The sequence below is a fragment of the Seriola lalandi genome, unplaced genomic scaffold (assembly GCF_002814215.2).
Source record: "Seriola lalandi dorsalis isolate HSWRI2012SDOR001 ecotype SW California unplaced genomic scaffold, Sedor1 jcf7180002054573, whole genome shotgun sequence".
NCBI lineage: Eukaryota > Metazoa > Chordata > Actinopteri > Carangiformes > Carangidae > Seriola > Seriola lalandi.
Genome location: NW_019525126.1, coordinates 1,454,885 through 1,481,317, shown reverse-complemented (window position 1 = coordinate 1,481,317; position 26,433 = coordinate 1,454,885). Strand labels below are relative to the sequence as shown.

Genomic DNA, 26,433 nt, shown 5'->3' with positions numbered 1-26,433 from the left:
TATTATATCATATTATATTAACTTCTTATACTCGGTTATTTCTTTGTTTGTTTTTCTAATGTTCTGTGGTATAAAAGTTCATATGATAATACTGATGATATAAAACTAAGGAAATGATCTCTGAGAAAATTAACAAAATCAAATAGCTCTCATCGTTTGAGTAAGTGTTGGACAAAGTGTTCAGTAAATTTTAATGAATTTAAAATCTTGATCATCATTGTATCTAAGAAAATTCCACAAGGGTGGGTATTTTAAAAGTTGCCTAATTGTTGGAAACATGCCTCAACATACAGTAAGCTTTCAAACAGAGGACGGATTTAAATGGCTTTTGTCTTGTAAAGTAGCACTTCAAAGTATCAGCAGGTGACCATTTGTCCCAAATGGCACTTTGTGTTTTCCCTCCATTTCCTCACTGACAGTATCTTCCACTGCAGGATCTACAGAAGTCTTTTAGATTTATTCATTAATGCCATTTTCAATGACTGAAAGAAAGAACAGGAATATGTCTTACACTGTAGTGCATTTATTACAAAACCTTTACTCACACACACAAAAATATGAACAGCAACACACAAAACATGAAACCAAGAACAGCAAGGGGAAAAGAGCAGAATATATAACCTTCTTAATTCATTGATTATCACATTTCTTACAGGATAAGCATGGATGTCAACGCAGGCTTTAAGTCCAGTTCTTAAAGTGCACAATCCACATTTTGCAGAGAGATGTTTCAATAAAAATGCATAGTTTGTCAAAAAAAAAAACTTAAAACAGTGTCCACCAAGCTCTCCACTCTTTGATTCCACATCAGATGTATCTGAAGATTTTCCTCCATCCACAATCACAAAACGTCTTTAAACGTCTAAGCAGGCCGAGCTTTTTAGATTTAGTGCCAGTGTGCTTGTGCTTAATGGCAGCAGACACAGCACAATCAAACACATCTTTGAGGTTGTGTTGTGTTAGAGCTGAACACTCCACATAGTCATGAGCTCTGATCCTGTGTGCCAGCCTTCTGGCCCGGCTGAAGTGAACTGGTTTGGTGCGTCGCTGATCCAGATGAATAAGGACGTCCACATTGTGGCGAAGGTCTGATTGAGTTCCAACAAGAACAATGGGAGAGGTTGGGTTGCCGGCACGGATCTGAGGGATCCATTTGGAGGTAATGTTGTCAAAGGAGACAGGGTTGACCAGGCTGAAGCAGATGACAAAGACATCCACATGGGCATAGCACAGAGAGCGGAGGTGGCCAAACTCCTCCTGACAGATCAAATGATGAGAGATGAGGAGCAGAGGACTAAAACTGGTCTGTGAAAGAAATCATAATGTGGTGCGGAAAATTTACCTGACCAGCTGTATCGATCAGTTTAACTCGAGTTGGGATGCCATTCACATGAACAATACCTGGAAGTCGAGTAGAAATGAATATAAGTTTTATTTAGAGTACAGCAACTGTTGACCTTTAAACAAAATAACCTTTACTCACCAGTGAAAACATCAAAAGCTGTTTGTCTGTACTCGCTGTTGTATCCATTGAAGATGTAGCTGATGATCATGCTGGTCTTCCCCACAGCTCCATCGCCAACCAGCATGCAGCTCAGCTCTTCCCTCAGTCTGTTTGGTTTATCATGTCTCTGACAGGCCTGCGCCATCTTTCCTTGTATTATTACTCCATTATCCCAGCAGTTTGAGAATCCATGCAGGAGTGCAGTGTTACAGTAAAAGATGTTCGCTCCCCCAGGGGCTGGAGGACACCTCGATTTGAAAGAACAAAGGCGCCCAATCAGAGGAGTGACCCCCCAGCTCTTTGACTGTTTCCCTTTGATGGAGATTTACATAGTCACTCCCACCAAGAAAGGCTGACCACTCGCAAAGGCCAGCTCATCTGACCTTAAAAACAGTACAGTATTGTAAAAGAATAGATACTATTATTTATAGATCAACCAACTTAGACTCTTGTTTTTAAATATATAAATTTAACTTTATCTATTTTAACTTTATGACTTCATATAAATAAGGCCAACCCTCATAAATGAGAAGTGATAACGTGGTTTTCTTTAAAAAAAACTTATCTACGCTGGTACAATTGGACTGAATTAATGCAATAACGGGTGTAATACAGATGTTGGTCAATAGAGGGAAGTGTTGCTCCAGCGTCCTCCTCTGCATGTTTGTATCAATCTTGTGCTTCATCCAGGCACTGCCTTCAGTTTCCTCTTGCATTTTCTTCTTTAAGGTTTTTGATTGATGAGTGAAAAACATCATATCACAGTAACTTTGCATTACAGAAATCTTAAACTTTCACGTTTGGTTGCATAAGAACAAAATCAGTGTTGTGAAGGCACTGGAAGGCAGCGTTACTCTCTCATGTGAAAGGGCAAAGGGCACAGCTGAGGGGGGCATTGTTAGACTGTCACCAGCTGATTTTTATAGCAGAAACTTCATGTGCCATGTTTCATCCTGTCTTTTCCAGGGTGACTGGGTTCAGAAATATAAACATTCACTTTACAGATTACACTGCACTACTACTATTAGCACCAACAATAATAGAATCAGTAATAATAGCAATAATAACAGCATTAAAATATTCAGTTTTGACCAAAACAACAACACCTGCCTCTTTTTATGGAACTGTTTTTGTTGCTCAACTGCGGGATGTATGATTGGTGTTAAGACATGTGCAGGTGTTGATGCACATAGTCAAATTTGCTTATGATCAAGCCTTCAGACCATCACCACACTATTTCTGTGCCTGGCCCTTACCCTTGTGAAGTACCGATAATAGCAATAATAGTACCATTGTCTTACTGTTGGTATTTTTGCTTTTATAAAACTCACCTGCTCATATTATTTTGAGACATTAAGGAGGAGGCTTTGTTCATTTTATGCTCAAATTCAAGAACTCACAATCCACATTTTCTGCTCCACAATATCACAGCTGTAGCAAAAGATTTGCACAAGCATTGTAAGATGTGGTTTTAGAGAGCGGGAAATGTTTGGGGGTGAAAATACAGCTTTAAACAAAGTGTTGTTCCTTATCTGTCTGAGCCTGCAGGAAACTGTGCGAGCATTGTGTTGTAAGGTCCCTGCTTCCTGTTTGCCGTTGTTTCTCACTCACTCGTTCTCTTCTCCCTTTCTCTCCCCCTTTTTCCCACCACCTGCGGTGTGAGTGATAGAGTTTATTCCCCATAGTAGGACGACAACATCTGGTCCCCCCACCCCCTCCCAACCACCCCACCTTCCAAACACACATCGTGTTGCCAGCTCGACTCCCATGCTACACCTCTGACAGCTGTGAGTCACAATGCGGTTCCTTAATCCAAGGTAAATGTCAAACACAGGAAACAGCCTTTAAATATCTCTACATCCAAAGATTCTTTTCCTGTAACAGCTTCTTTTATCATCATAGATCAACCAGTAAGCTGCTCTTCAGTGCTGCAAATGCAAATACAGGCATTGTGCAACTGAATGCAAATCTGTTTGCAAGGTTTGCATGTACCTTAATTTGTGCAGCAGATGTCAGCAACGCGCTGATGACTTAAACTCTAGCTCAGTGACTAAAGATAGGGATGTGTATCTGTTACTGTAAACATGTTTTGTGTTTGCATTCTCACGCTCTTTCTCATTTTGCATGACTAGACATGCAGAAATGTATCCTGACACAGATTTATGGAGGTAATCTGCTTAGTAAGGGTCTCTCAGGGTGCGCAGTTTAGGAGAGGCCCCAATCTACACACAGCACACACACAAAAAAAATTCTGCTCATGCTGACTGACCAAAATTTTATACAAAGATAAACTATAAGATGCAGCCAAATACCCCCTCATGTTTCTCGTCAAGCATCGCTCTGGTTGTTACAAAGTAAGCAGCAGGATCCGACTGAAGTTTCAGTCACATATCAAATCTAACAACAATAGAAAAATCTGCCAGATAGGTGTTAAAAGATTATGCTCCTCCCTAAGCCAGAGATCAGCATGGCACGTTATAGACAGGGGCACAAAACAAGTGGCCAACACAGAGATGAGGCGATAAACAAGCCATTTGCATAACATTTCCTGCATAATGTGCCTTTAAGTAGATACTGCCTAGGCTCTTAAGTGGTGAGGATTAGATAGGGATGGGTGCCTCCATCATACTGAGACCCCACATAATGGAAATGCTTTCCCTCGCCTTCTTTAGTTCCTAGGTGTTACTTGAGGGTCACGGATGGGACACTGTGTAACTCTTGCTTTACATATATTCGATGTAATCTCTCTTTGACAATGTTTGCAGCCCAATGTCAAAGGTTCTGACCTGCTTGGTAGAATATGAGACAAAAAAAAAACATAGTCTGTGATGGATTAACTTGAAGCCTTGTGTTGAACCCTTGGGACGCAGTTTTAACCCCTTTACTGATGAGCCACATTTCAACATATGTGCATGTTGAGCCACTAAATATTACTCCCTGAACAAGTTTCACATTCCAGACGCTTGTAGCGCCTACAAAAACACAGCATGCTACCACTAAGGATCTACAACCATGCTAACAGCTCTGAGGCTGTAGTATTAGGAGTAGTAAAAGCTACCAAACAAAAACACCCGATAACGATCAAAACCACAATGTGAACTTTATGTTAGTGGTAGAGGAAAAGTCAGGGGATCACCAAAGTCTTTCGAATTCATCTTCTGTGGAGCGTGAATGTCTGCAACAGATTTCATAGCAATCCATCCAATTGTTGTTGTTGTTGTTGTTGAGCTATTTCAGTATTAAAGTTAAAGTTAAATTCCCATTTATCCTCATATTACTTATACAGTATTACCCAGAGCACTGGTTTGAGTGGTGGGGTTTCGCCATGAGAGTCATACCGTGTATATCTCCAGTTTATTGGCAACAGGATACAGCCCCCCTCCCAGGTCAACTCGAATTCTAGCACCTTGTGGTCACTTCACAAAGTGATTCATGGGAATCCAGACCACTGTGGATCTCTCCCACCTCTGCCCTACCTCCTAGCCGACCCCTGTTGTTCACATTCTTGAATTGTAGCCAACAGTTATTGCAGGAAAGCATAAACTCTGACTGTGAATACATTGTGATCGGATCGGATATACTTCCTTGCCTTTTTTGTTGGATCAGTGCATTTGCAGTTAATCTGAATCAATTTCATAACAAGTATTGTATCATTTGGATGTGAACCAGCTTAGGGTAAACCAGCCTGTCCCAGTTTTTAAGTAAAGCCTGAGTGTTTTGGGGCTTTTGTTGGCCAGCAAGCATCCCTGTCAATTTAGTTACTACTGCTCCATTAAACCCTGGCAGGGGTCCAGGAGCAGTGGACTAATCCCCCTTGTACCCTCCAGAGAGCATCACAGGGGGTCAGTCCTCTGTCCCACGTGAGATACACAGTATAGACTTGCTCCAAAACTGTCAGACAAGAATCCCTCAATTGATCGGCTTGGTGGTGACCACGGGAATATGCACATTATAATTTGTAAATTATTTGATTTAACACACATTTAAAGTTACAATGTGGAACTTTTCCACATTAAAATATCTAAAATGACTAGACCGGTTATATATTTTATGAGTTGTGTACATACAACATCCCAAATGTTTCCTGCAATTCTCAAAAAAAAAAAAGTGCCTATGTCATTCTGTCGCCAATCAATGACATCATATCCACTATGTACATGGGTCAGAGTTGTGGTTGCTTGCCAGATGCTCAAAATGGACTTTTGTAGTAGTAGTTTTTAGCCATATACACTTTTAACATCTTGGTCGTTTTCAACTATATATTTTAACCAGATGAAGGATTTTAGTCATCGGACGTCTGGATCTTAAGTTATTACTAAAAAAAAAAGAAGAAGAAAAACAGGCAAATGTTAGACAGCTCAGTTCCCGGCTGCTAGTAACCTGCCCTGTGTCTGCCAAAGAACATCTGCTAATCTGTAACTTTTGTAAGTGAAGCTGCTTTATTAATTTGCCGGCTGTCATACCCTGGTCCGTTCTTCGTGGAGGACACCTCTGCGGTTAATTCGTCTGCCGGTAAAAACCTGCTGAACGTTTGGTTCAGAAGTTATCAGAGAAACAATCTGAGGAATAAAGGTTAGTAGCAACCCTTCCCTGACTCTCTTGTCCACTGTACAAAACACTGACTTTAAATGTGAAAATGCCTAAGTCATTGTTTTTAACGGTTATAATCACCGGGTCCGTGTCCTGAACGACTGACACAGAAGGAAATCAAAACGGGAGAAGCTTGCGGTAACGGTGGTGAAGACAACGATTCCCATGAGCCCACGCTATTCATGACGTCACTCAACGCCGTCAAGCATACTAATTAAAAAAAAAACTAAAGTTGCTCTTAACAAAAAAATGAAGGAAGTACCGTGTAAATGAATAATCTTAAGTCGCTTTCGTATTTTTGTTACCTTTGGACAGGGCTAGGCTAGCTGTTTTCCAGTTTCCAGTCTTCGTGTTAAGCTAAGCTAACCGGCTGCTTGCTGTAGCTTCATATTTACTGTACAGACATGAAAGCGGTATCAGTCCTCTCTTCTAGCTTCCAGCAAGAATGTATTTCCCAAAATGTAGCTTTCCTCTAACAAAAATTAAATAATAATTATCATAGTATATGTTAAACTGAGCAGCTAATTAGCAGATCAATATAAAACAAAATTTTATTAGGAAATATATAAGGTGCCTTGCAAAAAAATTTCCACAGCAAATTAAATGGTTAGTAAACTTCCTATGTGACGTGTTTCCCAAGACTGGGAATTACAGTGCGGATTTCCATGTTGAATACAGCGTCACCTGGTTCCAGGCCTACACATGTCTGCATGTCTGTGATGAGCCTCATAATACTCTAACTGCTGTTTAAGTTGTTTCCCAGTCGTAGCTGATGACTATGTTAGTGAGAGAGAATGTCGTTCAGTCACAGATTTACAAAACATCACGAAAAACCTAATGTTCAGTGTTTCCAAGTGGGTCAGGTGTGACGGCACAGGTTTTGTCATGAGTAATTGAGCGTAGCCTTATAGTTTAAATTAATGATTTGCATGAAAAGTACAAGAGATTTAGAACTGAAGATTTTTTTTCTTACAGAGCTATACAAATCATAATAATTTCACATACAAATAAAAACATCAGTAACTCAGCGTCTGAATGTTTGATCCCAGGCATTACAGGGAACTGATAACAATATCAACAGGGATCTCACCCTTTGGCCTTTGAAGCATCTGTGTTTTCTTTTTATTTTAGTTTCAATTGGCTCCACATCAATCCACACAGCAGCATATGTTCTTGCAGAGCATGATTAGAATCTATTTAAACAGGAAACTCTGTCGCAATTGGCTGATTAACATGAGAACATGATCTTTTCAAAGGGATAAAACTTTCCAAACAAACACAAAGCATCATTATTTGCTATTACACAATTAGGAAACATTTGACTCACACTGGAATAAAAAAAAGAAGTGTTGTGTGAAGCTTGTTTATGTTTGTAAACATTTAAGCAACAGGAACAAACGTCATATTGGTGAGATTTTTTTTTTTTTTTTTTTTACTTTTGCATTTAATAAATGCCTTTTCATTGCACAAGTTTAGCAAAACTTAACAATTAGTTCCAGATAAAAGGAGTGATTAGAAGATGAAATAAGCTTCTGGTAAATTTCATCAGAATAGAATGAAATGAAACCTTATTATTAGTGTTAGAATGTGCTACGGTGGGGTTATAATTATACTCTAGCAAAAGATATGTTTCCCTCTAAAAACTGCAGCATTGTTAGCTAAGTGTTTTGCAGCACAGAGACTGTCACAATGATTGTGCAGCTGCTTGACTGCGGGCTGCAGTCGAAAAAATGGCATTGATATCGAACCTCTGTGAGTGTGTGGGAAACAGAGCTCCCTTTCCTGTTCTTTGAGAGAAAACACTCCAGAGAAAAATGGCAGGAAACCTCCAGGGCCTTTTGATTCAGGCTAAGAAAGTGAGTCATAGTACCTGAGAGCTTGGAGTCGTCATAATGTCAGGGCCATCTTTAAAGTCAAAACGTCAAAGTCAAGCATTGGGTAAGAAAGTCCAACAAGGACTCATAAATCACAAGGTCTTCTTGTTATGATTTGAAAGTCCCAGCAGGGTCAGGTAGAGAGAATACTGATGACATATGCATCATTCATCATAAAGCATGATACCAGTCAGCCACCCCATCTGTATTGCCCAAGTATGATGTGTTATTACAGAGTGAAGTTTTGGTTAAGCATATCAAAGTTCAACTTTTAAGCAAGTTGTGCTTGCTGTTTCCAGTACAGCATGTATCCGCCAACAGGGGGGGCTGGAGCCTCATCTCTCATCTGCATTACATCCACTTAGAGCCTCATTCCACTGAGGACAGTGGACATTAAGTCCACTCCAGCTTCAAACTGTTAAATACAGCTGATTTTCATAGACTCTGTATCTGTGATTGTTCTTGACAGTACTTTGTCTTGACAAGATGATCCCAAAAATAAATAACATCACTATGTTGGACATACACACATAATATATATTTCTTTGTTAGACTTATAAGCAAAGAAATTGACATATATGCCCATAAAACCTTCAAAACATTGTGTAATAATGGTGCTTTATATTTTCAGTATTTTGTCACCTACATTAAATGTACAAGTAAAGTTAGTGGCAAAGGGAAAGTTTACCACTTCAATACTTTTCTACATATTATGGTCTCATTATAACAAAAGAAAGCAGATACTTAAATAATTTATTATTATTATTATTATTATTATTATTATGGTTGTTGTTGTTGTTGTTGTTATTACATATACAGCAGTGGGGTTAGCGGGAAGCCAAACAATTAGGAAGTATAACGCATTCATTCGAGGAAATATTTACACCACACCACTGTTTTAAACCACTGTTTTTACCACTTCCATCGTTTCATGACGTCCTTGCTGTTCCCCAGAATTCACTGTTCATGTTTAGCAGCTGCCAATGTGTCAGACTTCTTCTGGTGTGACCTTTTTTTTGGGGGGGGGGGTATTGCGCAACCATTTTATTTTTGGCATGTGTTGACATCCACAGTGTAGATAACATCATTCACTAAGTAAGCCAACCATGTTAAAGACATCTTTAGTGAGTTGCCCAATCATCTGTGGCACAGTCTGCCATACAAACACAGCGTGTGTTTTTTATCAAAACATTCACCTGTTCCTCCAGGCACAGGGTGTGACGGTATCTGCACCGATACCCTTAGTGTCTCTTACCTGCATTCCCTCCCAACGAGGCAGTTCAGCAGAGAGATTGCACTTTACTGTCTTGACTGATTTATACGTGAGACAGAAGTGAAAATCTAATCTGACAGATAAATAATAGAATGCATTATTTGTGGGCATTCAGACAAACTTAATGAGATGAATAACAGTAACTTTAGCATTTCACTGTAGGGGAAAAACTGGAAATGTCACTGTGGCACTGCACTTAGCACTGGATGCCACCTGCTTCACTCAATTGTTCTGCCTTCATAATGTTAACACCACAAGAGGTTAATTTGACTTCACAGCATGTGATAACTACAGCAGTTGCTGGCGTGCATGCTGCCAAAGTGGAGCAGGCCTTCGTCAAACAACACACTTAGACGTTTGCACCTGCGGGTGCTCATACTGAGCCATCTGCAGAAGTGAAAGAAGTTTGCACTGCTTAATTGAGTTGGACTCAGATATTTCCTGGCATTCTTGCAAAGCAAACTTAGGAGCATGTACACACCCTGTTACCTCTCTTCCCATTAATATTACTGTCAACTCAAATATGCTTATGATAAAATGTGTTATATGTGTCATGAAACCAAATGATATAACGACCTCCTGGGAAAGTTTCTAACTTCTGGATGTCACAACAGAAGGATCCTTGAGAGCATGCTGATCCTTCACCAGACAAATAAAACATAGCATCCAGATCACAGGTAAATGTGAATTCCTGTCCAATTAGTGTAAGTTATGGTGTGTAACATGGTATATCTACTAATAATTATCATCAGGACAATAAAGTCTCAGCTCATGTTTATACAGTGCAGCGTTTGTAATGTTTCAAGTTGAAACAGATAAAAAAGTTCACTCGCAGACACACTCACAGAGCCATTTACCCCTCAGGGCCTGACACCCCTCGGCCATGCCCGGGCAGCTGTGGTGGGTCTGAGTGTAAATGAGATTAGGGAAATGAAATTAAGAGCAGCAAAAGTGCCATTCCTCAGGGATAGAGCAGGCTAATGAAGCAGGAGGCAGCTCCCTGGCTGGAGCTTTAATTTTGTCAAGCCTGGTTCAGTCCCCGGTCCTGCTCCAAACAGATTGGATTAAAAGATCCAGTGGGTGTGAGTCATGTTTCTGTTTAGATGAGAAGAAAGAATTTCCACATCAACCACTGGTGATGATGAATGGATTAAAGAATAGTGTTTATGATTGCACAATGATGGATGAGCCTGAACTGCTGTATCCCTTCTGCGTCATGAAACGAGGACAGCAGAAGCTCTTGCCCATGCCAGAAAACAGATTCAGTCTTTTGATCTAAGAAACCAGTTCTTTTAGTAAAATATATAACATCTGGAGCATTAGTTTCAGCTTCTATTTGTTGATTGATCGAGGGGTGAAATACGGCATGTGCTTTACAGCCAAATCATTAGCCATTGTTTGTGCCCTATTAATGGACAGTCTTCCTCTTGTGGTGAAGTGGCCTCCATGACCGCACAGCACTCATGTCCACTGGCAGGAGCCCAGAGAGGGGTGAGGTGACCCTCGGCGTGGACGGAGCTGAACTCTCAATATGAAGGGGCTATAGGGCTCTAAAGCGGATGGCCTCCATTAGTGGCCCAATCACTTTCTCTTTAACACACTTCCAGGGCTGACCTTCAGCCCCGCACTGACCAAGCCAAGGCCAGAGGTCAAGGTTCAGGCTGGGTACACATTAGCATGCAGGTGGAGGCTCCAAAATGCATTAGTAGGAATAATGTTTTCGGAATGTGTGACCACTATACTGGGTGGTGATAGACCAAACACACATCCTGAGGACATGACCTCTGTCCCCCACTTTACCGTATTGTGTATTTTCCTCATAATCAGTGTGTATGCTCTGTTGAGAAGATAATGACTGACATCTTTTCGTGGAGAGCGAGTGACCTCAGGTAATAATGTTGATTAGGGGTTCAAAGTGCATAGGGAGCTCAGTCCATCCATGTATGTGTGTTGTTACTTTTGATTTTTAAGTCAATATATTAAGCTTTTTATTGAAGATTTTATTGAGTTTTATAGCCTATCCACTGAAGATGTTCCAAGTATGGACAAAGTCAAATATATGGAAATGTTTTCCTGTTTCTGTTAGTAAGTATCTGCTACTCCTGCTTGGTGACCTCAAGGTCTCATATTCCCTCTGCCCCTCTCCAAGGAGCCGTAACAGTGTGGTAAGGGGCATTTATTGATTGACTTGTCTTTATTGATATAGCTCCAATGAGAGGTGCCAGAGTGAGTTGTAAATCATAATGCTCCAATGCAGCGTAAGTGATCTTTCACTGCAAATAGATGAATAAATAAATGCTTATGTCAGCCTTCATAAACACATTATAACAGCTTTTATAGCGCAGCAGATGTTTGGGGGAAGCTGCAGTTTTCTCCATACAGTGGGATTTTGACATTGTTTGACAAGTTTGACAAGGCACTAAATGTGTCTTTGTATCACGCTGACTTGTACCAATGTACAAAGTACCGGTGGAGAGCTTTGGTGTTGTTTTTATGAGACAGTGAAGAACAGGGAATGAATAAAAGTTCATTGAACTAGAATAGAACTCAGTAGACCGTGTACCTTCACCAAGGCCAAAATATGTATCATTGTTTAGACGAAGATCAAAACATTACTTCCCAAGAAATTGACAAAAATGTAGAAAAATGCATTATCTCTCAGTGTTTCAAACAAACAAACATAACCTTCTTGGCGGAGGTAAAAAAACACAGAAAGCACTGAGTACATGGTGTGGTTTTAATGTTCCAAGCATTAAGCTATTTTTAAATGGTCATTGAGCAACAAATAGTTCCTCTAAATCCGTATCAACATCAGTTTTAGTTTTATCATTGTTTCCTGTAAAAGCACAACCACTGGACACCGTTGACAGGTTGACTTATTACAGTTCTGTACTTGTTTTTTCACATAACACGTTCTGTACATGTGAGCTCTTCTTGAATTGTAAGTTTCCTATAAAAACATTAATATTTTTATGATGTGGACTCTTTTAGCTCCCAACAGTATGTGTTTTCGGTCTGGAAGTTTGATCCCTCCACAGTCACTGAATATGTTTAAAACTGCCGCCTCGATGGAGAAGAGGTGCTCGTCCTCCACCTCAGGACAGGAGATCCTCATGAAGTCCGCGTGGCGGATCAGGTTGAATATTGTGGCCCATGTTGCTGCCGCAGATGGCAATCTGGGCCGCAGTCTCTCTGTCCAAGGCCGGGCCGAGGTAGATGGGGTTGTTAGGAGTAGCGATGTAGACCCTGGCCTTTCTCCTTCGGGATGAACTCTACCATCTGTGTTATGTAACCCCCCCCCCCCAAAACAACCTCTCTCGTGTTCTGGCACTGAAGGGATTCTTCAATCTGGGAGTCAGTGACTTCATAGGCCACTCCCCATGTGCAATTCTGCAGGGAAAGCAAGGGCAGTGGACACACAGTGGTTAGTGTAACATGACTTAATATTCACGGTAGAGAAAAGTAAGTATATAATGGTTATACATGTTATGATGTTCGCTCCTTTAGTTAGTAAGAATCTGCTATCCTGGTGATCCCAGGTTCTCATATTCCCTCTGCCCCTCTCCATGGAGCCATACCTGTGTGGTAAGGGACATTTATTGATTGATTTATCTTTACTGATATAGCTCTAATGGGAGGTGCCAGAGTGAGTTGTAAATAATAATGCTCAGATGCTTATGTCAGCCTTCATAAACACATTATAACAGCCTTTGTAGAGCAGTAGATGTTTAGGGAAGTATGGGTGGAGAGGCTGAGCTTTGGTATTGTTTTTATATGACGGTGAAGAACAGGGAAAGAATAGAAGCTCATCAAATTAAAAGAACTTAAAATCGATCATGCTTTCAGTATTATTAAATGGGGGACATTTTTAAATAGCAAACCCCGGTTGAGATTAGCTGTTCATGTTACTCTTCAGAGAATACATTTACTGGGGATTTAAAGACAAACTAGAAGATGCGCTCAGTAGACTGCAGACCACCGCCAAGGCCAGTGTCAAACAATGTAGACCAGACTTCATATAAGAAAGAAAAATTCTACTTCATAGTAAACTAGAATGGCACTCAGTGGGGCACATACCCCCTCCAAAGCCAAACAATCCTACACTGTGAGATCCAGATATCTGGATCTGTACCAGCCTGTACAAAGTCATAGCTCTCAACACCATAAATATGTCTGCTTTTTTACATCATGGTCCTTACAATATGCCCAATCTCTCAATGTTTAGGAAATCCAATTCAATCCAATTCTTGCAACTGCCCCTTTCACTGGATCAGCACCAAAAATTTAATGGGTTCTTCCCTGGCGCATGCCCCATCCCTCCACCCAGTTCAACGTAAATCAGTTAAGTGCTTTTTCTTTCGTAACACTGCTGGTAAACCAACAGAGACCGGTGAAAATAAACCTTTGTAGGCAGAGGTAATAGGTGGAGAGAACAAACGAACTGTTGGGTGGGAACTGGGAAGCAAAAAGAGCACCAGGTTCACTGAGACAGGAGATTTTTTTAATGTTTTATTGTACCAGGACTTGTTGCATGTACAACGTTACCATGTCGTGTTGCATAATATCACAGTCAAAACATTGCGTTGTTGACTCACTCTCTGTCTGAATGATCTCATTGAAAACTAGTGACGTTCTCCTAATGTGATTAAACAATCCGCAACGCCCATAAACATGATGACATTCTGACCCATGATTACTCAGTAGTAGTTATTACAATATTACATGAGTACTCGTCATTTTGATCTCAACTACCTACCAATGAAGTTTCGTGTTGATTCTGGCAAAGCTGTGACAACATTGTAGTGACAAAATCTGTCCACAGACAGACAGACATCAACCTCTGTGGTAATTCCCTCTATAGTAGGTTTCCTCAGAAATCACGTTTGTCATGACGACAGTACCAGCAACTTGCTGTCACAGCTGGTAACAAAACATTTTCTCAAAACACCATCAAGACTCACACAGTGTGCTTTTAATGTTCTGAGTGTCAAACTGTTTTTAAATGGTCATTGAGCAACAACAGATCCTCGATATATCAGTTATATCATTGTTTCCTGTAAAAGGATAACCACTGGACACAGTGTTGTACTATGATGGCAGGTTACAGTTCTTCCTATGTCTGTCCATATTATATGTTCTGTACATGTGAGTTCCTCTTGAAGTGTAAATTCCTTTGCTCTGTTGCTTCCAGAGCTCAAACCTTTGACCTAGTTTTCAGCTAATTTCTAGGAAAGTAGAACAGTGTGCCACAGAACTGTACAGCTTAAAACGTGGGCGTGCTTATCCATTTTTTTTTTAAAGAAAAAAAAAAAAAAAAGTCTGACTTGTGGCTTATGCACATGTTATTGCAACGTGATCAAAGACCAGACAGGGAGAAAACCCCTATCTGCACCCCCCCACCCCCACCCCCCAGCCCCCCAGCTAGGTAATTATACACTCTGTCTGTACTGTAAAATCAGGCAGTCTTCCATGTGGTTTCATCTACAGCTGACTGTGCACACTCAAATGTACACGGCATTACTCCCAACACAAGAACTGGACATTACACTGGTCAAGTGGTGCATGTTTAATGCTTGATGGTTCCTTTAGGTTTGCCTATAGGTTTCTTTACACTGAGTAAAACATAACAATACCCACTACACTTTGTGTTTGTGAATTAGTTTATATGCATGTCCTTCACGCTGGTATAGTTGTTGTCTTTGGGAACAGTGTGATCCAAACTAGATTTTAAAATAAAATTTTATGGGTTTGAGGAATGCTTGGCCTCACAGCAGGAATTTAAAAAGATGGACCCACCACTGTGCCTGCCACAGCTTCAGAGGTTAAAGACCTCATGAAATAAAATGTTTTTCCAGCCTGCTGTTTGTGACATGAACACAAGAACTGAACAGAGCAGGTCTGTGAAACAGTGTAACAGCACAAAAATATCAAAAAGTTGCTTGGCCTGTGTGGTTAACAGCTCTGTGATGAAAGAAGTGTTTCATATGAGCCAAACAGTACAGCTGTACATTCCTCAGCCACGTGGTATGGGAGCATGAGGAAGAAGGGGTGGGGGATTCAACCACAGACATAAATATATACACTTCTTCAAACTCAAGTGAGCAAATTTCCTTCCTTTTTATTAAAACAATCTTTAAAAACACAGTAAACAATAACTTTTGAGACCCTTTTACAACAAAGGTGTAGAACATAGGATTTAAAAAGAGAAGTCACCTCTTAGTGTGAATTTCTAAAAGCATCAAATGCTTCTTGAGTTTTTATACAGTAGCCTACATGTATATGCGGAACAGCATGTATAACCTACGTATTTAAATTCCCTGTCTTCACAGTGGAAAGATGTCAAAGTGAGAAGTTCAGAAGTAGAGTGCTGAGTAACATGAGATAAGTCTGTAAAGTTATGACCTAAACATTGTGTGCCACCCTAAATGTCAAATTAGGTAGGCCTGTTTCAAGCACCGAATACCCTTAAACATACGTCGCAGGACTTCATTTTCCTTTCACCCAGTATAAAAACATTAATATTTCTGTGATGTAGAGTCTTTTATGTAGCTCCCAGCAGTATGGGTTTTGGGTCTAGAAGTTTGATCCCTCCACAGTCACTGAATATGTTTAAAAGTGCCGCCTCGATGGAAAAGAGGTGCTCGTCCTCCACCTCAGGACAGGAGATCCTCATGAAGTCTGCCAGGCGGATCAGGTACTCAATATTGTGGCCCGTGTTGCCGCTGCAGATGGCAATCTGGGCGGCAATCTCTTTGTCCGAGGCCGGGCCGAGGTAGATGGGGTTATTAGAAGTAGCGATGTAGACAAGGGCCAACAGCGAACCCTGGCCTTTCTCCTTCGGGATGAACTCTACCATCTGTGTTATGTAACCCCCCAAAACAACCTCTCTCATGTTCAGGTACTGAAGGGATTCTTCAATCTGGCAGTCGGTGACTTCATAGGCCACTCCCCATGTGCAAGCCTGCAGGGAAAGCAAGTGCAGTAATTAGCATAACATGACTGAATTAAGTATATAATGTTTATACATGTCATGTCATATACATGAGTATTCTGCCAACACCTAAGGCAATGATATGTATTTAGTGAGCAACCACAGTTTGAAAAGACAAAAATGAGATGGATGAATTTCTGAGACTGGCCCAACTGAATTAGTTATGGCACCTTTATGGTTTGTCCTATAATGGTAGGGATATACAAATAAAATTCACCACTGCATGCTGTGTACCAGATTAAACTTGACTGAGAGCTTCCAAAACAAGGACACACTCACCTCCTGATCCTCCACCAGTGTGACCACTCTGCCTGGCTGTAGAGAGCAGGAGCACAAACACAGTGAGAACATGCAAAGCACACATCAGCAACAAGAAATACTTATATTATTATTATTATACTATACTTATACACATTCAACAGAAAAAAAAAAAAAACATTTGAACGACCTGGAGAGCAATACAGCATAATAAAAGATGAATGTTTCAATGGAAAGTGCATCCACAAATCTTACCTTTTCCTTGTCCCCTCGATAAAAGTCGTCCCCATGCCAGAAGCGTCTTTTGTATCCTTTAATATAACCGACTTTGCTCTTTTTGTAAGCAAAATCAGGTTTCCACACTAAGGAGCCATAACCAAATATCCACATGCTGCTCTTCTCCTTTATAATATCACGAGGTTTCATTGTTGTCACTTGATTGGGTTTTATTATTATTTTATTTTTCAAAAGCAAGACAAATACGTTTATGTCGCTACTTCTGTCAACAAGCAGCAGCTCTCTGGTATTTCCTCTCTTTTTTCTGTCCTATACATTCCAATGCACCAGACTGCCGCTATGATAAAGTGCTAAAGGCAAAAATCATCTCCCAAACCTTGACACAGTCTTGTACACAGCGTAGCGTTAGGTCCAGTTCCGTCCAAAAGGTGTGTAGATATTCTTAGATATAGTCGTTTCCCTTCTGTATCTTGATGCACAAACACGTGTATTTGTTGTTCAGAGTACGTCAGAGCGAGACAGTCTCGGCCAATGAAATGACACAGGGGGCGGGCTTAGCTAACGCATAAACCAATCAGGGTCATTTTAGTAGTGACACCTCACACCAGTGTTATTAGTCAGTGAAACTGGAAAACATGTTGCAATAGCAAGTAGAGTAGGTTCCAATTTGAAGTGGTAATTTAAATTTAAAATAGTTTTTCTTTCTTTCTTTCTTTCTTTCTTTCTTTCTTTCTTTCTTTCTTTCTTTCTTTCTTTCTTTCTTTCTTTCTCACAATATCATCAAAGGTATGCAAGCCTGCACTGTTACTACCATTTCATTCCCTTAGGGAGCACCTATTGTCTCCTTCAGTGTCCAACAGTCAGTGATAGTCCAGCAGGTAATCACATTACCTATAAATAGCTGGCAATGTTATATCTGTTCTCTCGTAAGCTCATTAGGTGTCTGTGTTCGGCATGTACGTGTCTCGCACATTGTTGTGTCCATTCAGGCTGATCACTAACGACTGACTGCTTGAGCTAATGTGTCCTCTGCCTGTCACTCACTGTACATGATATTTGATGAGCCAAGATGTTACAGTGGAGGAAACTTCATACAAAGCTTACTGCCACCAACTGGTAGTAAAAGACATAGCTCCAGTCTTGAGACTGGAAACAACAAAACTCTAGATTGATGCTTTGACATTAGCTGCAGGAGTTCAGGCATATTAAGAGCAAGACAGTCAAAGTGACAGGGGTCTGATGGGTTGTTATGGTCCTTGTGCTTCATGGAGGCTTGGCACCCCCTGGGATGCGGGGCCCCTGTTTGCTGTGCTCATGCTCTAGTAGTGAAAGGGCATATGGAGATTTTCTCACTGTCTAAATTCATCACACCACACTCTATCCTGTCCTCCTCTCATCTCACAGCCAGAGCCATAAGAGATGTCTTAACACTAAATATCACACCTAGTCTCTAGCGCTTTGTGCTTAAGAGCTCTAGTTACTCAAACATGTGATATATACAGATACAGTAGCAGTTCAGAGGAGCAGTTAAATAGAAAGACCGCAAGGACTCTTTATTTTCACATACAGATTTTTTTTCAAATATATATCTTTTTGTTTATTTCCTTACATTGCTGCCAATTACAATACCGTCCACTGAATGATTGCTAGCACATTGATTTTACATCACACTGACACATATGTCATGGACATACAGTAGACATGGAATCATTAAAACTGCTACCAGGCCAAATATGACTGTATCTATACACAATGAAGCCACTTCCACACCGGCTGAACACAAATAAAGTTTCTAGATGATTCCAACATTTAAATTAGAATCACTATCTGACCACATGTACACTCAACCATCGAAGACCAACAAACAAACAGTGTACCAGATATGTATTCATTGTTTCTTTTTATAACAAAAAATAATAATAAAATAAAACAACAACAACACTTTAAAAATAAATTCACCTTTTTGGGGCATCAACTTAAAAACAGATGTACAATTCATACTTCTAATCTCAACATATAAATATACAGTATATACAAAATAATCTTATAAAACATAGAAAGAGAAAGATCAGTGCTTCATATTCTTAAATTACTAATGAAATACTAATCTTACAAAATAACATTATTGGTTCAGTAATTTCCTTTGAAGGCGTCCTTGGTACGATAGTCACTTCATCTATTTCTTTGTCTTTATTTAAGGGTGATCTTGCATAAGGTAAAACAAGGCCCTGTCATGAGTTTCTCTGCATGGCGCTATAGCATATTGCATCTTTTGATCTTTCAGTTTCCACCATGTTGCTGTGCAAAGGAATCAAGATAAGGCGGGGCACAATGTTTTTCTTAAACACATATATAAGGCTTCCTGATCTAGGCTGCATACATTCTTTATAAAAAAGGCTTTGATTTACAAAAACTGATAACCTTATTATCCTTCAAAAATGAACCGTTTTCAGTAGTTTTTGTCCCTTTTTGATGCTGATTTTTTTTTTGTAGTTGTTGTTTGCATAGCGCATTGCAGGCCACAAAAAAAATGGAAAAGGCTGGCTCCTTCCACAGGCTTGTTGGCAGTAAGTTGATTTGTTGATTGCTGATTACTGCAATAAGGTGGAGAGGAGTACATGAAGATAGTCCTCTTCTTCTAATCAACACGCAGGCATAAACATCTCGGCCTGTTGCCCTTGGATGAACTTGGACGGAGCAGACAAGGGTTTGAGTCGAAAACATCAAAAGGCGCATCCACAAGTCAGATTTGCTCATTATTTCCTGCAGTCTTTTTTTCAGTCTTTACATTCTCACAAAGTTTAGTAGCTTTAGTTCTATTGCATTCGACGAGCGCACCGGCTCCATCCAGTTATCAAGTTTTCAAGAGCAGCAACTTTCATTTAAATATATCCCAGTCTCTCCACACTTGTAAACAGTCCAAAAGAAATCCAAGGTCGACAATGAATAAGGTCTTCCATGTATTATACCTGAAAGAGAAGAAGACAGAGAGACTAAGTGACTATTTCAGCACAAACAGCGCAAGTCATGCACTGTGTTAGACGTGCAAGAAACAGAAAAAATCTATTCATTAGAACAAAACTTACTTCAGTTGCAATGATGAATTCGTTTTTCTCCTCTGCTATTACAAAGACAGACTGGTTCATTGAATCTCTGGATATTGTTGATATTCTACACTCTGGCCTTTCACTGTAAAGTAAAGGTACATAACGTCAGTCTTACATTGACCTGAAGCAGTTGTGTCACAAAATTAGTGGCCAACACCTTCATTACTACACAGTAACAAATACATTCCCAAAAACTATAATACAACTACTCATTTAATCTTTTCATGTGCGCTTACCTGTACATTCTACTCAAATGCTTTTTGTCTTCTCTTGTCTTTTCACAGTTTTCCTCTTTGTCCAGAAGGGACAGATCGTCCTTGTACCCCATGGAGGTTTTATAGTCCAGGTGGTAGTGGTTGTTGTGTTTGTGATTAGACTTTTCCCTGGGACAGTCCACCTCCAAATCAACCTTTTTATTGGTATTCTTGGGCTCTAGAGTAGAGATGAGGTTCTCTTTCTGAGAGTCAACCTTGGAGAGGTTGTTCATAGTCTCTGAGTCCTGCTCCTTGTTTCTCTGCTTCTTGACGTGACATTTTACCACCACTACCATGCACAAAAGCACTAGAACAACCACCAGGCCTACTCCCAAGCTGATGGCTGCCAAGGTCAGTTTGTCACTGGACTTCCATACTATTTTGGGGATGGGGGTGTTGGCTAAAGACACATCACTGAACTGGCACTGGGGTCCGCTGTAACGGACAGGGCAGATGCATATAGGCTGGCCTTCAGCTTCGATGGTGCAGGTGCCTCCGTTCGAGCAGGGCCGAGATGCACATCGGTCTGTTGGCTTGTCACAGTGGTGGCCTGTGTACCCTGGGGGGCAGATGCAGGAGTAGTCGTTGATGCTGTCTATGCAGGTGGAGCCATTTGCACAGGGGTTCCTGGCACACTCGTTGATGTTGATCTCACAGCGCAGTCCTGTGAAGCCTGACCGACAGCTGCACGTTCGGAGGTTACCATTGATCACACAATGTCCACCTATGCAAAACAAAACAGTATTATAGAGGCCTCTCGCTCGTATTTATCATCATTTCTAACATTTGTGTTTGATATAGAGAAAATTATGTATTACCATTGGTGCATTGCAGTGAGGTACATTTATCCACTTTCTTCTCACAGTTGAGTCCAGTGTATCCTGCTGGACACTCACATATGTAAGTATTCCCATTATCCCTCTCTCTGCACTTGCCACCATGGAAGCAGGGTGTATCTGCGCAGGTCAGCATCTTGTGTTCACAGTGAGTCCCTTCATACCCCTGTGGGCATACACACCTATAGCCATTCTCAGAGTCCTGCAGGGAGAAAGATGTAAAGTTTATCAAAAAGCTCCCTGTCAGATGTTTTTTTATCGTATCCTGTTCACGGCTGCCCCAACGAACCCCATTATCCTTAGTTTGAATTCTATTTACAGTACATAGTCTGTGAACTGGGTCATCTACTGACTTGACAATCGATAGCATCCTCCTGGACTAGCAGATAGACTGAGGCAAAAACAAAAACAGGAAAGCCTGTGTTGTGGGAAAGGAGAGAGAGAGACTTCCGGACTCACCAGGCAGTGGCCTCCGTTGTGACAGGGCTGGCTGTCACACTCCCTGACCTCCGAATCACAGTTAACCCCGGTGAAGCCTGGCAGGCAGGTGCAGCTGTAGCTGCCATGGCCCGTGTTCATACATGTGGCCCCGTTGGCACAGGGTTTGTGATGGGTGCAGTAGTTCAGATCTGTAAACAAATGGGTGGAAACATTACTAAAGGGAACTGAACAGAGGCACCATATTGAGGCTTTTATGTACAGTAATAACATATCATTCAGTTTAGAGAAAGAAGCAGTTACACACCTTGGTCACAGAAGATGCCTCCCCAGCCTTCTTTGCAGGTGCACTGCCACGGTTCTTTACAGGTACCATGTTTACAGGACGGATGGAGTTTACACACATCACAAAAGAGTCCCTGCCAGCCCTCTCTGCATCTGTTCACACATAAAACAGTACAACATGACTGTTTGCTCTCACACACAGGTTAACATGACTGAGAGAAAAAACTAAAAATATATATTATTTAAATTTTTTTAATCCAAATAACTTAGCTTTAATACTGCTGGAAATGATTTTAAACAGAAAATAGAAATAAATAATAATATGAAGCACAATGTTCCCTTTTTGTTACATAATAATATAATGAAAACACTAAAAGATTTTATAGTGATTTATCTGCTCTTTAATCAGACAATAAACATACAAGTAGCTAGGCCTAAGTGAGTACTCACTTGCACTCTCCAGGTAATGTGCAGTTTCCATTCCTTTCGTTACAGCCATCAAGACAGATTGCTAAAAGAAAGAGACAAAGATAGACAAAAGACAGAGATATTTAAATCTCAAGGTTTATCACCTTTTATCACCTTATCATGTTTTTTTGCACAAGAAAACCTGTTAGCCTACCTGACTATATCAATGGAAAAATATATAGATTGCTGCGCCTGCTCTGTGTTGTATATGTACATGGTTTAATGGTGTTAAACGGCTGGTTAGTGCAGAGCAGATGCTTGTTCTTAAAAAAAAAAAAAAAAAAAAGCAGGACAGCTGCCCCATTGTTATCGGTGGGCAGTTTCGAGCCCCGTTTGCAGCTGCTGCCCTACACCGCCTCAACAATAGAGCCCACAATTTAGTGGCGCGTGGCGGGCGATAATGCCGCGATTAACCCCGGCGCGTGCTGCTGGGCGACCACCGCCCTGGATTAAACCGCTCGCGCCCAAATAGAAAGTGCGCCAAGTAGGTAGTGTTGGGGCTCTGTGTGTGTTCAAATTTCACCTGAACAGCTCCTCTCTGCCGTTGTGTTTCAGCCGAAAATACACACCTGGGATCATGTAGCAGGTGATTCAGACAATACAGCTCTGAACGAAACGTATTATGTGTTGTGAAATTTACAAAACGTGTCACTTTGCAGATTATTTAGCCTAATGTTTAAGAACATTGCGTGGCGGAAGAATAGGCCTACATCAAAAGGTAAGATACCCACAAATTTCACAAAAAACTTTGATATAGTAGCCTACAAGTGGATTTAACTTTATATTCTGTTCTCTAAATTATGTCATGGCCTTAATAGATCAATTTTACGCCTACTTTACTTCACCTTTACTGGACCTTTTGCCTAAAATCTGACTCGTGACCTTTAATCACAAACAAAGAAAAGTGTCCATATGGTGTCTTTACTCTTGCTTACGTTCTTCGCAGTATTCTCCCTTCCATCCCGGTAGACAGGCTATTTGCCCGTCAGGCTTGCAGGTGTAGTGGCCAAAATGGTCGTCTCTCGGAGCGCATATTTTGGAACAAGTGTCCCCGTAGTAATTTTCATTGCAGATGAACCGGTATGAGTACCTTAGCTCCGTCTGCGTCCCGTTCTGCACAACCTGGGACCACTCAGGCCCTATTCCCAACTGTCTTTGGATGGCAAAAGAACTAATCAAGGAATCAGGGTTGGTGGGATCTGTGGAGAAAAAAACACACCAGATATAATAAAAAAAATGGATTGATTGCATGAAGCAGATCAAATTTAAATCAACCTATATTGTGGTTAATAAATCTAACTGTTTAGTGATTTAGTGATTTGTGTGACAATCTGTATTCCCCTACCCCCCTTTATGAAGGACCTAACTAAAAAGGTGTAAAATCCAGGAAAAGGCTGTCATGGGATTTTTTGGCAAGGCTGCATATTATCACTTAGGCCTGTACACTTTCCCATGCATGCCAAAAATAAAACAAGGGAAGTGCAATTGTGTTGGAGAGATTTGATTGTAAAGAATTGTCGTGTGACTCATAAGGCATCCTAACAAACACGGATCCATGACGCTGAAATGCCAGATGCATTTGGCAGCGCTTAATACCTTAAGTGAGGGCTACAGATTAAAATGTGTGATAGGTAATAAGTCATGTAGGCTACACAAAGGCATATCTCCCTCTAGTGGTGCACAGAAAGTATAGCTACATCTCTTCACCTCCAGGTGGGTCCGCAGTTGGAGTATACCAAGCTTCGATCACCAATGAGAAAGCACCCTGTGGGGACAAATGAGGAGATAAGCGTCACCAAAAAACAAAGAAAATTATATAAAAAAGTATTGATTTATCTTTAACTTTGTTGCACTTGAAAAACCTAGATAAAATAAATGTAGCCTAAAAGTGCATGCTGTCATAGTTGCTTTAAGCACAGCGGGGACAATACAGGGATGCAATAAACCACTTAACATTTGATAATGGTATGAATACGACATTAAATCATACATGATGTCTTTAATTAATTGCGCAGCACGATGTTTTGTGTGTTAATTTACCTATATATATATATATATATATATATATATATATATATATATATATATATATATATTAGGCACTTTTTGACCCTGAGAGGAAGTCAGATTTTTTTTCCCCTTCTCAGTTCTTCTCAGTTCTTAATCATCTGAAAACTACTGAATTTGGTTTGTTCACGTTTTGCTGTTTTTAGCACAGAAGCGCGTGAAACCATCAGTCCGCACGGCAGGACAGGTGCTCTTACCGGCCAGGTGAAGTTGAGCGGCAGACGCAGCCTGGCGTCCTGCTGGATGCTGAAGGAGTCGGTGCCCAGAACAGGTGTGGTGACTTTGCCAAATATACAGTGTCCAGGAGACACCCTCGTCTGGAAGTTCTTCAAACAAACCCTGAAATAAGTCCTGCAGCCGGTCATGCTGCAACTAAGTCCAGTGGCCAGCAAACCTTTAGTATTCTGAAAGTGATGGAGATCGAGCTCGAACACACCTGATCCCAGAACCTACAAGGATACAAACAGTGAGCAAAACAAAATAATGCAACATTTTTTTCCCCAAAATTATTATTTCCTAAATTGCAAACATGGGATGTACCTGAGTAAATAATAATACAACTATTGCAAGGATAGAGGTGAACCAAACGGCCATCCTTTAGAGTTTGATGTGCGTATCCTTAAAAAATCAGTTAGTCCTCCCACAAAAACACGCTCCTATTCCAAGTGGTGAGGGCAAAAAAGGAGTGATGACAAAATAAAGTGATCAGAATAAATATAATCCTTCAAAAGCCTGTAGGACAAGATCCAGCTCCACAATCCGTATCCAGAAGTTGGAAAAGACCGAGTTATCCAGTGCTAGAGGTTAGACTAATATCAGTAACGTCAATATCCACAAGTGAGTCATTCTGCGGTCTTTGTGTTGCCCATCCATCGTGCCGGTCAGATGTTGTTTGAGTTTGCTGTGCTGATGCGAGGCTTGTGCTGCCAACAGTAATGCGAGCATGTGGTGGAGCATCAGCGCATAGTGACTCCCAGTGAAGGATGTTTGACGTCCCTCCCAGTTTATATACCGCAGTGTAGTGTCATTACAGACACTGTCAGTCAGTAAACACCGCCCACTCCCCTCTCCACCTTCTTCTTCTTTTTTTTTTTCTTTTTTTTTGCTTGAAATATATCATCAACATTTATTATGATTTTGGAGGGGAGATTGTCTTTTGCTTCACCTGGTCCAGAAGAAAATGCACTTTTCTGCGCTTTACATGCAGGTTGTTCAATCCTAAAAACAAAACGAAACTGTATTGCAGAACCAGATTACAGTAATTAATTGGGATATTATAGATAGAGATAGATTGTTGATACACCGAAACTAAACGGCTTCGGTAGAAACGGTAAGCAGAAGGAAAATTAGTCACTCTCCTTAAGGGATCAATGATTGTTGGTGCGTCTTTACGCGCCTGGACGGCCCATGTGCCTTTTTACGCTTGTGACCTCGCAGCCTTCTCTCTTGCTTCTTGTGTTTATTTTAGATGAAGAAGATGGAGAGCGAGATAACTCCACAGCTGTATGATAATGGATTCACTCTACAAACACATCGTATCAATCATAAATCAACTGAGGAAAAGTAACTGTAACTGTGTAAAAACTGTTTGAAATTAATAATGTAAAACAGATCTGAGCCACATGCCATTAACTGACTTTTTTTTTTATAATTGTGTAGTTATTATTGGGCAAGGTTTTGAGGATAGACACACAGAAACACACACACATGAACACACAGGCATGTATTTGCACATGCGTTCTGTGTTCCTCTATAGGGAGGATAAGAGACCATATATTTTACTTCAGGTTACTGTTTATTATTCTTTAGAAAAATACCATAACAATTGCGAGCACCCAGCTGTTCAGGCACTTTATTTAAAATCACAACTCATAATACCCTCAATTGAAAGCACATTTGTATAAATTAAAGCTTAGATTGTATCCTACATGTAGCGTAACAATGTTTGTTGAACTAACTTCCACATGAGCTGGTTGAAAAAACTTTTTTTTTCTCCTTTCAAGTGTATGTATAATTGTTCCAAGAGGGAAAAGAAAAATGAACTCCAAACAGTATATAGAGGCCGCTGTGCAAATAAATTCAAATGCCATATACATTTTTATCACATGTAAACTCATGCTGGGCACAGGCATTGTTACCTTTATCACCCCTGCAGCAGGCCAACTTGTCCGGGAGGATTTACAGTGAGGGAACAGGATTTAGGAACTGTTCCCTGGCCATGAAGGTGTCTGGCTCAACAGCTCTCCTGCCG

At 40.6% G+C, this 26,433-nt stretch overlaps 3 protein-coding genes across 3 annotated transcripts; all 3 read right to left on the bottom strand.

Annotated features, from left to right (window-relative positions):
* Window positions 1-503: 503 nt before the first annotated feature.
* On the bottom strand, window positions 504-2,488 carry LOC111663137 (rho-related GTP-binding protein RhoV-like). The gene is made up of 3 exons (XM_023417213.2): window positions 1,484-2,488; window positions 1,343-1,401; window positions 504-1,257 (listed from the first exon to the last, which is right to left on the bottom strand). Exons 1-3 carry the CDS (start codon window positions 1,647-1,649, stop codon window positions 808-810), a joined length of 675 nt encoding a protein of 224 aa, XP_023272981.2. The 5' UTR covers window positions 1,650-2,488; the 3' UTR covers window positions 504-807.
* Window positions 2,489-15,334: 12,846 nt separating this feature from the next.
* On the bottom strand, window positions 15,335-17,210 carry LOC111663225 (glutathione-specific gamma-glutamylcyclotransferase 1-like). Its single transcript, XM_023417336.2, has 3 exons — window positions 16,746-17,210; window positions 16,512-16,547; window positions 15,335-16,202 (listed from the first exon to the last, which is right to left on the bottom strand). The coding sequence occupies exons 1-3, from the start codon at window positions 16,914-16,916 to the stop codon at window positions 15,783-15,785; spliced, it is 627 nt and encodes a 208-aa protein (XP_023273104.1). The 5' UTR covers window positions 16,917-17,210; the 3' UTR covers window positions 15,335-15,782.
* Window positions 17,211-18,254: 1,044 nt separating this feature from the next.
* Window positions 18,255-25,166, bottom strand: LOC111663217 (delta-like protein 4). Its single transcript, XM_023417330.2, has 11 exons — window positions 24,723-25,166; window positions 24,380-24,631; window positions 23,823-23,880; window positions 23,051-23,314; window positions 22,098-22,158; window positions 21,670-21,800; window positions 21,384-21,553; window positions 20,907-21,126; window positions 20,071-20,812; window positions 19,814-19,916; window positions 18,255-19,696 (listed from the first exon to the last, which is right to left on the bottom strand). The coding sequence occupies exons 1-11, from the start codon at window positions 24,774-24,776 to the stop codon at window positions 19,691-19,693; spliced, it is 2,061 nt and encodes a 686-aa protein (XP_023273098.1). The 5' UTR covers window positions 24,777-25,166; the 3' UTR covers window positions 18,255-19,690.
* Window positions 25,167-26,433: the final 1,267 nt, after the last annotated feature.

Excerpts from the sequence above, each read along its gene's own strand:
- LOC111663137 (XM_023417213.2), bottom strand. The coding sequence starts at position 1,649 with ATGGCGCAGGCCTGTCAGAGACATGATAAACCAAACAGACTGAGGGAA. Across the intron at positions 1,402-1,483 it reads AGCTTTTGATGTTTTCACTG|GTATTGTTCATGTGAATGGC; the intron begins GTGAGTAAAGGT and ends CTCGACTTCCAG. Across the intron at positions 1,258-1,342 it reads TGATCGATACAGCTGGTCAG|GAGGAGTTTGGCCACCTCCG; the intron begins GTAAATTTTCCG and ends TTGATCTGTCAG.
- LOC111663225 (XM_023417336.2), bottom strand. The coding sequence starts at position 16,916 with ATGAAACCTCGTGATATTATAAAGGAGAAGAGCAGCATGTGGATATTT. Across the intron at positions 16,548-16,745 it reads ATCGAGGGGACAAGGAAAAG|CCAGGCAGAGTGGTCACACT; the intron begins GTAAGATTTGTG and ends TGCTCTCTACAG. Across the intron at positions 16,203-16,511 it reads CACTGGTGGAGGATCAGGAG|GCTTGCACATGGGGAGTGGC; the intron begins GTGAGTGTGTCC and ends CTTTCCCTGCAG.
- LOC111663217 (XM_023417330.2), bottom strand. The coding sequence starts at position 24,776 with ATGGCCGTTTGGTTCACCTCTATCCTTGCAATAGTTGTATTATTATTT. Across the intron at positions 23,881-24,379 it reads CGCTCAACTTCACCTGGCCG|GGTGCTTTCTCATTGGTGAT; the intron begins GTAAGAGCACCT and ends TTGTCCCCACAG. Across the intron at positions 23,315-23,822 it reads AACTGCGGACCCACCTGGAG|ATCCCACCAACCCTGATTCC; the intron begins GTGAAGAGATGT and ends TTTTCTCCACAG.